At 41.3% G+C, this 17,128-nt stretch overlaps 2 protein-coding genes across 2 annotated transcripts in view; both read right to left on the reverse strand.

Annotated features, from left to right (window-relative positions):
* Nucleotides 1–1,181: 1,181 nt before the first annotated feature.
* TCF24 (transcription factor 24) lies at nt 1,182–8,215 on the reverse strand. Its single transcript, XM_030859622.2, has 3 exons — nt 8,132–8,215; nt 7,116–7,528; nt 1,182–1,295 (listed from the first exon to the last, which is right to left on the reverse strand). Exons 2-3 carry the CDS (start codon nt 7,503–7,505, stop codon nt 1,182–1,184), a joined length of 504 nt encoding a protein of 167 aa, XP_030715482.1. The 5' UTR covers nt 7,506–7,528; nt 8,132–8,215.
* A 1,653-nt stretch (nt 8,216–9,868) lies between these two features.
* PPP1R42 (protein phosphatase 1 regulatory subunit 42) overlaps nt 9,869–17,128 on the reverse strand; it is a 37,424-nt gene continuing 30,164 nt past the window's right edge. The window contains exons 7-8 of the mRNA XM_060287499.1: nt 16,456–16,615; nt 9,869–9,980 (exon numbers count right to left, since the gene is read on the reverse strand). Of these exons, the coding sequence (XP_060143482.1) occupies nt 9,869–9,980; nt 16,456–16,615 (272 nt within the window). The remainder of the gene's footprint in view (nt 9,981–16,455; nt 16,616–17,128) is intronic.

Here is a 17,128-nt window from a genome sequence, read left to right on the forward strand (position 1 = left end):
AAAGCACTGGTTCAGTCAGGCAGAACAGCTGCTCCCTGGGCACTTCATGTGCAGGGCAGTGGGAGAGGCCCATAGCAGAGGGCTTTCCTTGCTTGTAGGTCCAAATCAGGGCATCCTGTATCACAGGATGGCCACTCTGTGTTCTCAGACCCCCTCAAGGTGCAGATCAGCGCCAGAATTCCCAAATCAGACAGGATTTCTCCCATTTCATAAGGGCCAAGTAGGTAGACTGTGAACAGCAACTGACATGGGGAGAAGGGACCTGGCCAAAGCTGTGACTGTGAAGGTCACGGGGGTTCGCTGGAGGCCCCTGACAGGCCTGAATGTGCCACTCTCTCTACAGGGCTACAGCTGCACCTGTTTACCTAGTCCGGGACCTCAAAGAGAGTGGGGTGGATATGGAGTGACCGGGGGGAGGGTGACAAACCCTGCTGCCCAGTGACACCCGTCTGCTGTTCACACAGGGCTGCAGGGTTTCCCAATGCCTTCCACAATTTGGAAACATAATAAGATATTTAATAATACTCTAGGAAGGTGGCCAAGCCCTGGCCTAGGAAGCAAACCATTTCTAATACTCCAAGTTTTCTAAGAGGGAAAAATAGTTATAGAAGTTGCTGCATTGTCATATTACCTCAACAGTCTTTTCACACATATTCAGCTAAAACTGAATAAATGATCTCAGACCTTCCAAGTGGAACGGCTTCTTAGACCAATATTAAGCACAGACTGGTTTTCACAAAAGTGAAATACTGGTGTTTTACAAACCCAGCTTTTATTTTTTTTAAACCAGGAAGATTGTATACATAGATATTAGTTAGCTTTCAGTTTGTAACAGATATACTACAGAAAATGTGTGTATTCTTTGGATACATACACAATTCTTTGCTTTCCTATGTCTCTTTCTTTTTTTCCATTAGTTTCTCCTGCACTATATAGTAGTGACTCTCTCACACTGAATAGATAAGCTGTGTGTTTTACATCATTATTATTACATTATTTACCAGACTGATTATTTCATTCCACATTTATTTAGATTAGATAAATCTGAACATCCAACTATGGATTCACATGTAAACTTTCAGAAATGATGTTTGTTAGGTCTGATGTAATAAATATAGAATTATTTCATATCATTTAAAAACAACGACATCACTTTCTACCAGCCTCCCTCAGGGGAGAGCCTAAGGCTGTGAGTCTGTTGGAATATTGTCATGATTTATTTTTTCTCCAGAGACAGAATGCTTCAGAAACTGACCAGTAGCACCAATGTACAATCTTGATCGCATGGGCCATTTCTGAAAAAGAATATTTAAACAAGAATCCAAAAGTTAGTATCTGTGACAGATATAGTGTAAATAGTAATATTAAAAATTCCAAATACCTCAATGCAAATGCAATATCATGTAGCTAGTAACGATGATAATTATGAAGTCTAAGTGATGACACAAAAAAAGTTAATAATAAAAGTAAATAATGCTAATAATAAAATTATTAGTGCTAATAATAAAAGTAAAAACATACCCAGACTTTGATTATAATTATATGAAATAATACGTGTGCATGTGGACCAGAACTGCAAAAAATCATGGAGAATGAATATATTTAAATGTAGGAAAATATATCTACCCACAATGTTTTAATGTTAAACTAAACCTAAAACAAAATTAAGCCTAAAACAAGATCCCTGGCTTTAAAAATATTTTTAAAAGTTATATGTAGGACTTCCCTGGTGGTGTAGTGGTTAAGAATCCACCTGCGAATGCAGGGCACACAGGTTCATCCCTGGTCCAGGAAGATCCAACATGCCACGGAGCAACTAAGCCCGTGCGCCACAACTACTGAGTCTGCTCTAGAGACCGCGAGCCACCGCTACTGAGCCCGTGTGCCACAACTACTGAAGCTTGCACGCCTAGAGCCCGTGCTCCGCAATAAGAGAAGCCACCACAATGAGAAGCCCGCGCACCGCAACGAAGAGTAGCCCCCGAGTGCTGCAACTAGAGAAAACCCGCGCGCAGCAACAAAGACCCAATGCAGCCAAAAATAAATAAAAATTTTTAAAAATACTAAAAAAAAAGTTATATGTGTTAAGTATTATGCATCTACATTTGTCAAAGGACTACAATGAAAAGTGACTAATTCGACTATCTAAACATTTTATCTAGCTAAAAGCAATATCTTGAAGTTGCACATATTAGAATGTTTGGTGTTACATAGCTAGAACATCCAGGTTAAATGACTGCTTGTACTGGCATCACACAGCTCTAACCTTTCAGTCATCATCACATTTGTATTCTGATTGTGTCTTTTCTAAATTTACCTTTAAAATGGACAGCCTCTCAAACAATACAATTAATTTCCAAACAAGCGTGATGATGAAAAAATATACTACATAGGTAGTACTTTTAGGATGGACTTTCTTTTTTTTAAGAGAGGAGGGTCATATAATTTTAGTTCTAAGGTCCTTGGAATACTAATCAGAGAAATAGTGCTTTTTTTTTTTTTAATACAAAGATAAGTCCTTAGACTAAAAGAGTGCAACTCTTAAAGGTCAGCAGTGGGGTCCCACACTCTCCAGAGAGTAAATGATGCTGTGAGCAGCAGGCTCTTTTCACCAGCAAACATTCATGGGGAGACTGCTGGTTACACAGCACCATGAAATGTTCTTAAATGCCTCGCAGATGATCCACGGTGCTCAAACAGAGGTACAATTATTAACAATCCAAAGTCCGTAAGAGCTCTGGGTTTTCAACACAAGTTGCATATTAGAATCACATGGGAGCTTTAAAAAATACTGATGGCCAACTCACACTCCAGGCCACTTAAATCAGAATGGACCTCTTTGGAGAAGTATAAGGTAGAGTCAGTTCTTATCTGGAATAATATAAGCCTTCCCTATACTTCCGAATACAGTTACTGTCACCTAAACTGGGATTCCAGATGTAAAATGTAGCCACAGGAATAATAAGTAGGCATGTGATTTTTATTTCTCCAGATGGGATAAGTGAATTTAAGAGTCCTAAATTCAGATTATTCTGCTGGGAATCTACACTTTAACACAGATTAAATATAACATCTGTGTTACTTGGAATTTAAATGATCCATTCTTATATAATCTTCCTATAAACAAACTTGTATTTTATGTTTGATACAGTAATAAGACTGACACTGTGTTACTTATTTTTGCAAATCCATTTCAGGTTTTGTTTTTTTAAATCATAGATGTGAATTCTTGTACTTTCTGGGTATATCATGTTGATCCTATTCTTGGGATCCCTGCTACCAGTTGGTAACATTAAGTGTTTTAGAAACTAGCCTGGGATTTTTTTATATGTTTGGATTTGGCATTGTTAGATCAGATTTAAGGCCTGCATTATACTGAAAAATCTAGTGTCATGGTATTATGGATTGAATGTGTTCCCCCAAATTCATTTGTTGATGCTCTAACGCCCAATGTGATGATATTTGGGGAGGTAATTTTGGTTAGATGAGGTCATGAGGGTGGGTCCCTCATGATAGGGTTAGTGGCCTTTTAAGAAGGGGGAGAGCTCCCCTTCTTTGAGAAAGAGTTAAGTCAGCCAGCTGCAAGACAGGAAGAGAGCTCTCACTAGGAAGTGAATTGGCCAGCACCTTGATCTTGGACTTTCCAGCCTCCAGAACTGTGAGAAATTTCTGTTGTTTAATCCACCTAGTCTATGGTATTTTGTTATTGCAGCCTGAGCAGACTAATATTCACATGTAGCAAATAGTGTAGCGCATAGGTCATCAATTTCAAGTGCAGAATTTTAGGCATATTATAAACCAGTGCTTTTCAATCTTTTACATTCCTGCCACATTTTCATGAGCATAAAAATCTCATGCTCAAACCTCAAATGTAATGTGAGAATTCTACATTTGAAAATGTAGATAATAATTTGAGAATGTGAATTAAACACATCTAAGTATAAATAAAATAAAAATACTGCTGAATGCTCCCTGTTAGTTCTCTCTGTTACCTGGGTTCCACTGTACTGAGAATCACTCTAAATCATGCAACCAAGAGTGGAGACAAGTGAAGGCATCTGTTTTTTACAGCCTTGCTAGTATGTAAGTAATTTATGAAGCAAATCTAAAAATGTATATGTGGATTTTTGCTTGATTTTTCATGGACTTAATAAAACTTCCCTTTTTAATAACTTTGTGTCCCTGGATTTTCAAATGATTTTATTCAAATGAATTTAATGTAGATACATAAATAGTTTTAAGAGTCAGAAATAAAAATATAAATACAGTATTGGTTAGGTTGCATGTCAGCCTCATGCCAAAAAAGCCAGGTGACTGATTTACATTTTACTTCTCAATGGTCTGTTTTAGCATTGTGTAGATTAACACAGTCCTGACCTCTACTTTACCTAATAAGTCATACTTAAAATTATGTAGTTTCATTAGCTTAGAACAATCTAGCAAACTCATACAATTAACCAGAACTGAACCTGAAACTGAAGACTAAAAATATATTCCTGGTTTTTGGAGTTAAATGACTCCAAAATAACAAAACTTTGTATTTATTTTTTGAAATTATTGTTTACCTGTATTATCAACAATGATTCTCCAGGGGTAATGCAATTAATAAAGCCATCTGTGCTTTTCTTTCAATGTAAGTATCTGAAATATACCCCTGTTCCCTTGGAGAAGCACTGCCCTTTCAGACACTGGTGCTGATCAGAACTGCTCACATCCCAAAGGGATAAAAACTGCTGTTTTAGGCTATGCCCTGGGATTCCAGTCTCTTAAACCTTCCAGTTTCATTTGAGGTACTCATAATGTAAATTCCCAACAATGCTAACAGTGCTAAATCCCCAATACTGATAATAAGAACTGATGATTCAAAATTATGGCCTTGAAATACTTGTTAATGGATCTTTGATCAAAGTAAAGACCCCCTTACGTTGTAAGGCAGAAAAAGTCATTTTGGAACACTCTTTAACGATGTAAACCAAAAAGTACAAATAATCAGAATATCTTTATTTCTTTGGCATTAGATTAATCAATGATAGACTTAATTTTTAAGCATTTTGGTAGTCTCTGTAAAATAATGTGTCATAGGCAGTTTCAATTATGTATGTAAAATCTCTTTCCTCTGCACCTCCACTGCATATGGTTATAGCCTCTCTTATGGCACATACTACATTCTCTCTTATAATACTGTTATTTATATTTCTGTCTTTGTCTCTATTATATGCTCATTTAGGGCAGGGATCGAGTCTTACCCTTAATTGCATTCACTCTCTTAACAGTGCTTTGCACAAAGCAGGCACTCAGTAAATGATTTTAAACTAGACTAGTCACTTGTTCAACCATCATCAATTTCATTTTTAAGAGGTAATCTTTGGCTTTCTTTCATTATCCCTAGAATTGTCTTTTAAAATAAAAATAATTGATTCAGAGGACAAATGAGATTTAATTTTTCTTTAAAGAGTTATATGACTACAAAAACATTTGGTACGGGAGTCAGGGCAAAAAAACTCTTGTTAAGCTTATTGTTACATGAAAATTATGGTTTTAACATTACTCATTCAAAAAAGCACTGCAAGAAACTAAGGTGAAAAACAACTGGATTTCTCATCTGATTTCTCTCTCCCACAAAGAGGCATTTAACAGATGTCTTTTGTATTAAAGCCTACTTAATGTTAAAATAAACTTCCTTAGAGTATAATGTCAAGTCAAAAGAAATCTAATATTAATGATATATTTGAATAGCAATCTAATGTACCTAATATCAATCTAATATTAACAGATTAGTAGCATCTAATATCAATAGTAATACAAAACCCCTTAATTAATAATGAATAACTTTCCAGCTGAGGTTATACAACACATGAATGGAATGGAATAATCTATCATAATTATGAATAAATGATATCTCAAATTTTTATACTTAATATTTGAACTAGTTTGAGTCTATCATCATGTTGATTAAATGTGCAAAGTAAATTTTATTAAACCTTACCACAGAATTTTAAGTTCAGTAAATATTAGAGGATGTACTTTACCCTCAATTTGATAATGATTATTCAATAATTTATTGAACATTGATATACTTAAGGCAAAGTTCTAATTTTGTATATGTATGTGTGTGTGTGTGTGTGTGTGTGTGAGAGAGAGAGAGAGAGAGAGAAAGAATGCTTCAGAATGGTGGAATCAAAAATTTGAACATTTAGTTTTAGAAAACATAGGGAAGGTGATCCATTTTGAACAGAAAACCTGATCAATGTAAGATTTGAAAACAAATCTAGGAGAAAAGGATGATGAGAGTCTAAATACTGCAATATAGGTAATGAATCATAATCATATATACCGTATTAAACAAAAACCCTGACTACTCTACCTATATGTAATGAAAAAATACAAGAGGAAGTCTCTTGGATAATTTTGTACATTATGTAATTTGAATATTTAATCAGAACACAACATATATGCCAACTTATTATGAAAATCACATAAACTCATTATAGTTTTTCTAACATTCTTGGTGGTTGTCTAGTCCATGATCGTTAACCTTCATTAAAACGGACTGAACATTTACTGTGTGGGGACGCAGAATCGTCTCCTTTTGTTTTTACCAGCTTCACAAAAAATTTTCAACATTGGTTTCCTAGGATTAGTTAGGGGCAGATACTTCCGTCACCCCGTTTAATTCCTGAAACTTTTCAAATATTTGATAAACACCACAATGGTAACAATGATGTAAACTTAAAACCCTCAAAGGCTCATAAATGTAACTCGGACACTAAAAATTATCAGGACGTGCAACCAAGCACCCCACCAGGCACCCACAAGAAACTTCTCATCTAGGAAAGGAATCCTGTAGGTTGCATCCTATAAGGGGCTTGAGACTCCCCTACCCAAGCCAGCCCGGGTTTAAGCCCTCTACCTGCAAACCGTCAAGGAGCAGCCTTGTGCAGTGTGGACCTCGCTACGGGTGCCTTCGCGGGCCAAGGTCGCTCTCCTGATCTGTTCCCCGCCTCACGCTGAAGGAGGGGTGAGAGCTGGGCGGTATCTGCCCAGGCGGGGACAGACCCCGCGGTCAAGGTGCCATGCTCCCGGCCTCGGCTCCGCAGTGCGCCCTGCCCGCCTACCTTGACAGGGTGTAGGTAACCATCCCCGCGCAGGGCGCCCAGTCCGGGATCCGCCGGTGCGTCGGCGTCGTCCTGCAGGCTGCGAGTGAGGTGCGCGATGTAGGTGGTGGCCAGTAGCAGCACGTCCAGCTTGGACAGCTTGGTGTCCGGCGGCACCGACGGCAGCGTGCGCTGCAGCTCCAGAAAGGCGTGCCGCAGAGTCTGCACGCGGCTGCGCTCCCGCGCCGCGTTTGCTGCCGCCGGCCTCCCGCCCCCCGAGCGCGCGCCGCCGCCTGGGCCCGCTGGCCCCGGTCCGGTCCGTCCCTGGCTCGAGTCTCGGGTGGCGGCTACCGGTGGCGCGGGCTCGTTGCTGGCGATCAGGTGGCTGCTTGCGGGACCGCCGCTGTCCATAGCGGCTTCCGGCGCTGCGCGCCCTGCAAACGACGGAAGGCGCGGTGAGGCCGGGGCGCCGGTCGAGTTTAACCCGGGGAGGCGCAGCCCTCCCGCTCCCCCTGCGCGCCGTGCCCGGCCGTCCGACATGGCTCCAGGCGATCTCAGAGTTGGGCACCTTTTGACTGGGGCACTTTTGCCTCCCGGCGTCTGGGGTGAGTGGTGGGGCCCGAGTGTTCCTGGGCTGCTTGGAAGGGTGAGGAGGGGCGCGGTGCCGGCTTTACTTTCCGCCGACAAATTAATCGGAAGGGCTACGCTACCGCGGAAAAAGATTTCGGAAGCACAGCTCCGGTTCGGAACTTGTTAGCGCTTCTGGAACGCTATCCCGCCTGTCCAGCAGTAAAGATGAAGCTGGTCAACTCGTGGAGCGTGGCGGGAAGCCCTGCCTCGCCAGGGCCAGCCGTGCCCACGCCGGCCGCCCTCGCACCATCAGCTCCCGAGGCCCGGGGACCTGAGGGGCGACGGCAGGAGCTCAGTGCAGTTTCTGCCGGAGAAGCGGGGGACCGGTGGCCTCTCCCGGGACTAAGGCACCCGCTACCCCTCCAAGCCCGGGAGCAGCGCGGCGGGGGTCGGACCGGGGCCCTCACCTTTCCTGGAGCGGCCGTACGAGGTTCGGCTCCGCTGCGAGAGCAGGCGAGGAGCGTCGAGCTGGGTCTGCGTGGCCAGGACCGCGCCGGTCACTCCATCCTCGTCCAGCCGAAGGCTACGGCCGCTTCCAGCCTGGGCCGGACGCGCCTTTTATGCGGGCTCCTGCGAGGCGAGGCGTGCGTGCTGGCCAAGCTCGGCGTGGATTGACCGCAGAAGGACCAGCTGACGTCCGCAGGCACCTGAGGTGCCGTGCAGGGGACTTAGTCCTCTCCGAGCAGCCCGTCCGCCTCGGGAGAGTCATTAATGCAACCGTCCGGCGGGGAGGGGCCGGGCCAGAGGGGGCGGGGCGTCTTCTTGGCCCCGCCCCTCCGCGTCCAGGTTCTCCCCGGGGCGGGACTCCGAGAGCCGCACGTCCAGCGCCCGCGGGGTTGGCGGCCGGCTGGGCCAGAGCCGCGGTCTGGGCTGTAGGACCCCAGCGCGGCCTCGCAACTTAGCTCGCCTCGCCGCCGCCCTTCCGCCTCGGGCCCAGTCTGAGCTCCGGCACCTTCCAGGCCGGCGCCGAGCCGAGGCGGGAACGCGGCCGTTTTGTTGAGCGTGACGTAACTTTCTGTGAGGAACTGTGGAGTGTGCCGCCTCGAGGCGCTCACCTTTCACTCTACCACAAGGTAAATGTCTCCCGCTGCCCTAACTGCTTAAAGCGTAGTCCCTCCACCCTCGGGATTCCGTGACCAGTTTACTGAGCCGCCCAGAGATAAACTGCACTTAGCTCGAGCGCGCCCACTGTCTGTGGTACCTTAGGAAGTTCCCCCAGTCGCGGTCGCTTCTCCCCGAGGTTCCGGCGCCTCACCCGTCCCCCAGGGGCCCCCGCTTTGTTTCTCTATTTGGACGGATTTGGAGTTTCCCTGCGGGGAACTCGCCTGAAGTGTTTAGCCCTCGTGGCCCCCCCGGGGAGCGGGGCCGGCGGCCGTGCGGGGAGGGGCTCTCTCCGGCCTCCTTGAGAAAAGGGGGCGCTGCCCCGCGAGGCCCGTTCCCAGCCGCCCAGGAAGCCTGGGCCCTGGACGCCCCCCGACCCTCTGTGGCTTCCGCCCGTTTGGACCCATCGCCTTCAGAGGTGAAGTCTGAGCGGACGCCCCGTATTTCCCAGCGACGTGATTAGTCCATCCTTGAAAACAGTGCCTGCGTGGGGAAGAGCAGGACGTTAAAACACCTTCTTTGCGGTCAAGACTGAATATCGAATTTAAAATAGCATTAATGAAACCGCTCTTGTATACCTGACATAATTTCATCCTTTACCATAGACTTTAAAATTGGAGCTACCGACTAGTGCATAGTAATGGTGGCACTTATTGTATTTGAGTGTAGAATTCCACACACTTTAAGTATACTAGTGAATCAAAAGAATCCTCAGGTTTTCATCTCAATTCCCATTCAGAACTGTAGTTCGATTTACACTTTAGAAAGAAGCACACCAAAATACTATTGGTTCAAAAAAGGATTACTTTCTTTTGGTGAATGAGAAAGCACACCTTTATTTCCCCTGTGAATTGTATGTAATGAGGAATAAAGCAGTTGGAAAGCACTGTTTCGGATTCTATAAAGAAGCAAATCAAACAAGAACTCAAAAGGTTCTTCTTATATAATGAGATGCCATAAAGCTACAAACCACAAAGGATGATGTTGCCTAGTAATACTATAAAGGTAAAGAGTCACACGTTTCAGATCGCTTAAGGCTGAATTTACTGGTGTTTTACAAACACATTTTCTTTTACTTTTGAGTTATGAAGAAGGTGAGGTTCACATACATCATTTTTTGTCAGCAAGCTTTCAGATTCCTTCAAAGAGAGATTCCTGTATTGACAGAGAAAAAACAAAACAAAACAGCGTTTAAATTATTTCAAAAATGAAAGTTATCCACAACAGGTAGCAAACATATATAATCTAGGACACAATAACAATAGTGAGGGCTAATGATTAGTTACTAAACTGTGCATCTTCTCAGGCTTGAAAGGAAGCAGAAACAAAGATTTTTTCCCCCTGAGGAAGGGAAGAATGTGGAAAATCTATGAGTTGGGAGCGATGTGGAAATAAGAATACTGGAGGGAAGGTGGGCCGACTAGGGTAGGCAAATTAGGTGCTCAGGGCTCCTTATGTTTTGCACCCTGGCACCTCACACACCTCACCCTAGCCTAGCCTGCTAGAGTCTCCTGCTGCTTTAGGAGGTGGGGTGGAGGTGCAGGCACAGCAGAGGCACTTCACTGCTAACAGTGCCTGGCCAGTTGCCTGCTGAGTTGCCCAACAGTCAAGTTCCAAAGAAAGGACTGATGTAACAAGACCAGCCACTGCAGGCCACCCCCCTTGTCCTATCTACTGCCACTCTAAGCAGCATCTCCGAATCCTCTGATGACTCTAGAGTAGTCCTAATTCCTGCAAGAAACCAGTATTTGCAATTAAATTCAAAATGGAAGATGAAAATCTTCAAATTTTCCACATTACATAAATTAGTAACAGGTACCTTATTTAGCACTTCTTAAGTGCTAAGTGCTTTACAAAAAGCACTTTATTTTCTCATTTTGTCTTTACAAAAACCCTTTGAGGACTTTACATTTACAGTTGAGAAAAATAAAGCTCAGAGGGTTGAAGTAACTTGTCCAATGTCACATAGTAAGTGGCAGAGACAGAAGTCAAGCCAGGCAGATTGACCCTAACACTTGTGCTTTTTACCATACTATTCTATTTACTATTTGTAGGGTGTTTCATTATTTGCAAAACATTTTTTTTGTATCTGCTATCTCAATGACTTGACTCCCTATGAACAATCCAAATACTATTTTTATAGTATGTCTTTCTTTGGAGTTCTTGTCTAATCTGGTTTTAGAGTGCCGTAGATTTTATTTCACTGAGCGTGATGTAGGTCTTAAAATCATACTTATCTTTTTTCTAAATGTGTCAAATAGTTTGGCATCTTATCTTTATATTGTAAAATAATCACACATACCAGTGAAGAAAATATATTGTTTTGTTATATATCTATATCAATGGATTTTATAGAGTTGGTGCTTTTTTTCACCTGTCAACTACTTCCCTCATTGTTTAATTAAGGTATAATTTACAGACTTAAATTCACTCTTTTGAGTGTATAGTTCAGCAGTTTTGAAAAACACTAACAGTCATGTAACTGCTACCACAATAAAGATATGCAACATTTCATCACCCCCCCAAAATTCCCTTGTGTTGACCCTTTGTAGTCAACCCCAGGTCCTCAGCAACTACCGATATTTTCTCTCTATAGTTTTGCCTTTGCCAGAATGTCATGGAATCATACAGTGTGTAGCCTTTTAAGTCTGTCTTCTTTATTTTATTTTTTTTAACATCTTTATTGGAGTATAATTGCTTTATACTGTTGTGTTAGTTGCTCCTGTATAACAAAGTGAATCAGCTATACGTATACATATATCCCCATATCCTCTCCCTCTGCGTCTCCCTCCCACCCTCCCTACCCCACCCCTCTAGGTGGTCACAAAGCGCCGAGCTGATCTCCCTGAAGTCTGGCTTCTTTTGCTTAGCATAATGCTTTTGAGGTCCATCCATGTTGTGTCATGTATTGCTAGTTCATTCCTTTTTAATACTGAGTAGTAGTATTCCATTGGATGGATGTACCACAGTTTGTTTATCCATTCCCTAGTTGAGAGACCTTTGGGTCGTTTCCAATTTTCGGTGATTATGAGTAAGCCACTGAAAACATTAGGGCTCAGATTTTTGTGTGAGTATAGGTTTTCATTCCACCTGGGGAAATACCTAGGAGTGGGACTGCTGAATGTGGTGTGTGTTTAACTTTGTGAGAATATGTCAAACTATTTTCCAAATTGGCTGAAATATTTTTTGCATTCCCACCAGTAGTGTGTGAGAGTTCCAGTTGCTCCATATCCTTGCTAGCATTACTTGATTTTTTTCTTCTTATTCACTTTAATGGACATTTTTAAAGAAAAAGACTTGATCCAATATTTAAAACATTTTAAAAATCAGATGATTTCACAATCTAGATATCTTGCTTGCTAGCTAGTCTCATTTCTCACCTTCAACATGTCTGCCTGGCTATACTGTTTTGGAGCTGAGTAGCTGCAGGCTGCAGTTGCCTTTAGTTGGACATGTGCTCTCCAGTTTACCTCAGTCACATTCTCACCTGCTTCCCTTACTTTATCTGCCTGTACTTGAGGGTGTTTTTGAGACCCCCTTGCAGTGTAGTTAAGAGCTTGGCTTTTGCAGTCAATGACCTGGATACAAGTCCCAGCTCTGCCTCACGGTAATCCTGTGACTTTGGGCCCCTCTGACTGGGCTTCTGCAACACTCATTTTCCCCATGTATAAAATGGGGCTGATAGTATTCTTATCTCAAAGGGTCCTACTGTGTTTTATAATTTGTTTGGGTAATGAAGACTAAGCTTTCAAAGTAGACATTTTAAAATGGAAAATAACTAATACAATTTTTATAACTTAGATCTTACATAACTCTTGTTCACAGAGTAAGCCATTGACAGAGTTGAGACTAGAAGTCACAAAAGTGAGCTTACACTGTTCTAAAGAAACACTGTGTCGCTCACCACTATTGCTTTTTTTTGAGGGAGGTGGGGGTTGTCCTAATTTCAAAGGATTCTTTGAGAACTGCAAACCAGAATCTTAATGTTATATCTACGTTACTGATACATAAATTTATTTTGCATATAAAAGTTAATTAGAGGTTAGGTTGAATACAGCAAAACTGAAGACATTTAGAGCTTTGCAGATGAGTTTATATAAGATCATTCCAGAGTTTTCATGACTAAAAGTCTTATCTAAGTTTTAAAAAATTCTTCTTGAAGCACATAGGAGATCTGTTGTTACAACTGTTCAAACATAACCTTAACAGTGGTAAAAACAAATTATTTGTACTGTTTTTAAAGGTCATTTTTTAACTCAAAGAAACATAATGCTTCCATATTCTAACTAAAGGTAGTAGGTATTTTATAAATAGTTAAATAACATACAGTGAACATTTCCTATGAATTATGGGTCCCAGGGATTCACATTCCTTAAAGGTATCTGAAGCTAAGGACATTCTAACCCATATAGAAAGTTATTATTTTTACATTAAGAAAAGAGATGGATTGACTCTATTGACATCGCTTAGGCTTGAAAGATAGTTAATCAAGTAACAGTTTTCTTTTTTCGTTGTACAGTGCTGTATTCTCAGTGGATCTTATTTACAATATATAACTGCATTTAATGTCTATTTTTAAATTACTAAGGCTCAAGTACCTCCTAGCATGTTTGAAAAGAGAGGAAACATCTGTCAGAAGTATTTACTGTGACAAACATAGAAAGAAGCAATATGTGCACATTTTTTGTTTAATACATATGTTATTTTTAATTGAACAGTGAAGGCATTTGTTCAGAATCAGCCTTTAAATAAAAAATAGTGTTGAACTAATCTTTAATTAAAGTGTACGTTGATAGTATCAAGTTCAGTTTGAGGGTCAAAAGCAACGTCAATGAGTCTGACTTTTTCCTCCCTGTAGGGAAAGCAGGCTTGTGTAAATATACATGAGCACAGACTGCATGCATTTATAAAGGAGGTGGAAAACATTCCCCTGTCATTGGACAGATTTTGCTTCACTGTGTTCCACATAGGATACAGGCACAGCTTTCAGTGTGTAAACCGTAAAGGAGTGTGGGGCACATACTTTTAGCGTTTTGGAAGAAGCCTCTAAGCTCCTTTCCACCTCTAAACAGGCTCCCCACCTCGAATCTTAAATATAGACTGTAGGGGACTCTTCTGCTGATGCCAGCTCATTATCCTCCTTCAAGTAATTAAGGGAAGGAATTGGTTTAATCAACATTTTTAGAAACTAAAAATCTGTTCTTTACATTTGGGCCGCATATTTTGTTTTTAATACTTTACTAACCTTCTAATTTTATCCTCATTGTCTCTTAGCCTTACACTAAATTAGTAAAATGTTAGCAATAGGCATACCCTAACAATCTATTATCAAGAGCTTAATGAAATTCCGTAATATATTTGGTCATCTTTTATTAAAGAGAGGTAGAACTGATATTCCCATTTAATAAGATTTAGATCATTTGTGATACCAAAACAATATTTTGGCATGTCCTCAATGAAAATGTTACATGAGGAAATAAAAAATATTTAAAAGAAAATGTTTATGTAATACTTTTTCACATTATAAAACTTAGGAATCAGGATTGAACATAATAAACTTCACTGATAGTGGCAGAAGCAGGGCATTCTTTATATTATTCTCACAGGAACCCCTCTATTCTGCTGGTTTCTTTAGGGTAGCCTATCTTAGCAGTACTTAGCAGTTAAAAATGCATTTAGCTCTGTGTTTAGTGTTCCTAGTTAGGAAAATGAGCATATAGTGATTTGTCAGTGCAGTCCAAGTGACTAGAGTTTTGCTTGGGGCTATAGAATATGTGGTATGTGCCATAGCTCGCCACTGATCTAACAGTGTGTGTGGCAATGTACAGATTTACCAATATTGTTTTCTGAGGCTCTGTTCATTTTTATTATTTTCTTTTCCACCTTGATGATATACTAGCAAGACCTTTCAAAATGCTTGGCAAAGAAACAAGACTCAAGAACGCTGTTGTGGAATTGACGTGAGTTATGTAAATCTTTAAGAAACTAGGGCTTCCCTGGTGGCGCAGTGGTTGAGAGTCCGCCTGCCGATGCAGGGGACACGGGTTCGTGCCCCGGTCCGGGAAGATCCGACATACCGCGGAGTGGCTGGGCCCGTGAGCCATGGCCGCTGAGCCTGCGCGTCCGGAGCCTGTGCTCCGCAACGGGAGAGGCCGCAACAGTGAGAGGCCCGCATACCGCAAAAAAAAAAAAAAAAAGAAACTGTTGGGGTGCTATGAACAAACTGGCTATGGTTTTGATGGCAGTGATAATGGACATAATCAGTAAGGCAAATTCTCAGACAGCCTCTGTTTTTTATGTGTGTGAATGGAGAGGAGGCAAGACCAAAACTAGGACTCCTTATATATCCTATCGCCTCTCCCCAGATAAAGCGTTTTCCAGACTCATAGGACTCTCTCTCCCTTAAGCCTCTCCTGGCAAGCCTAAGCCACTCTTCAGGGAATGGGGGTAGGGTAGTGCAGCACTGTTGTTCATGGGTCTTCTTCAGGAGGGCTCCATTAAGGAATGCTAAATCACCATCCCTTGACTGGACCCTGCAGAGAGGGTCTGGTGACAAACCCACGTGATCTTCATCAGGCAGTTCTGGAAAAAGGAAATCTATTCCAGAGTACATCCACTGGCTCTGATGGCTTTCTCAATGAAATACACTATTGCCCTTTATTATATTGTAGTGACTACTATGGTATGATTGGAAAGATCAATAGAGCAATCATTGTATTGATTATAAATGAAGAAAAGTTGAATGGATAATTTGTAGGATGTATGAGGATCTGGTTTATAACGCCCATAGCATTTATCACAGTGTATAGTAGCGGTGTCACATTTGACTCTCACACTAACTTGTTGCAAGATCTTTGAGATCAGGACTATCTCATTTGAGTTTTTATTATATTGAGTATTGTCTGGCATATAGCAGGTGGCTGTTAGTTTTATGAATAAAGGAAGTTATTTTCTGGTATGATTTATCTTTACATCAGAGAAATAACATCTTTTTTAAAGATTAAAAAAAGCAATTTTCTTCTCATTAGGAGACTCAGAGCTGATTCATAATGAGCTAAATTATGTATATACTCAAGGTTTAGAATAGTGATTCTTAAACTATTTTTTGGATCATAAATCTCTTTGAGAATCTAATGAAACTTCTAATGTATCCTTCAGGGACACCAGATTAAGAACCTTTGGTTTGGAGAAGTGGTGAAAGTAGCCTATCTCTGCAGTGCTCTGACTTCTCCTCCTTTCTGCCACCAGATGCCCTGCTGTAGCCATCTACTCACTAATGGACCACCCATTATCATCTGGGCCTTTGGCTCCTTTGATATGATCCCTGCTCATTCAGACATCTTTACATGCTGCTTCTGGGACTTTCCTGAGTCACCTGCCCTACCTCAGTAGGTGTATCTAGTCTGTGACTCCCAGCTCTTCCTGAATCAACCCTTCCACTGCAACTTTATGACTGTTTGGGCCGATGAACAATAAACTCTTTTTTTTTGGTGCTTGGTCAAGAAGAATTGAGAACAGAGAACGAGGAGACAGACGGAGGGGCTCTCTTCCTCTGTGCTGTTGACAGTGAGGGTGTCCCATCCTCCCCCCAAAAGATAAATCACACACAAAAATATTTGAAAGAACCTACCCCATGTCTTCAATAATTTTAGGGTTATCTTCTTGGGAGCTTTCTGGAGATGCATTTCCATTTGCAAGGCATCTTTGTGTATCAGAGAAAAAAACTAATTTTGGCTTACCCATCTGTGGGTAATAAACAGGAACTATGTGATACATTGTTTCAAAGTTACCTGTAACATACAAAGAATTAAAAGCATTCTGCTTTGAAACTAATAACTAAATTGCAAACACAGCATAGAAAAGCATTAGACTATCTAAAATTATGTTTTATGAAATGGAATTAGATGAGGTTATATAGATCCACAGCAAAACCAATAAAAAATTAATATCCAAGATAAAAATATCACAGACTTTCATACATGAGAACCTACACAGCAAAATTTATGGTCAACTCTCAGAGACAAAATGGGTATACCAACATTAATATAAATATTAACTGCCCTTGCATTTTGCTGTTATGAGTTTATTTTTTCAGTGTGTTTAACCTCTAGGGAGTAGATTAGTCAATTATAGTTTTTGTAATATGTTCATACCTTTATTTCCAAACTTAACATTCCACATCATTTCCCTGTTTAAAGATCCTCCTTCCTTTCCAGCAATGATTTCCTTTCAAGTGGAGACTGCCTTATTTGCCTCTAATTCCCAGGGCCTAGCATAGTCTTGGGCACATCTAAGATGCTCAA

Source organism: Globicephala melas, chromosome 17 (genome assembly GCF_963455315.2).
Source record: "Globicephala melas chromosome 17, mGloMel1.2, whole genome shotgun sequence".
NCBI classification, from domain to species: domain Eukaryota; kingdom Metazoa; phylum Chordata; class Mammalia; order Artiodactyla; family Delphinidae; genus Globicephala; species Globicephala melas.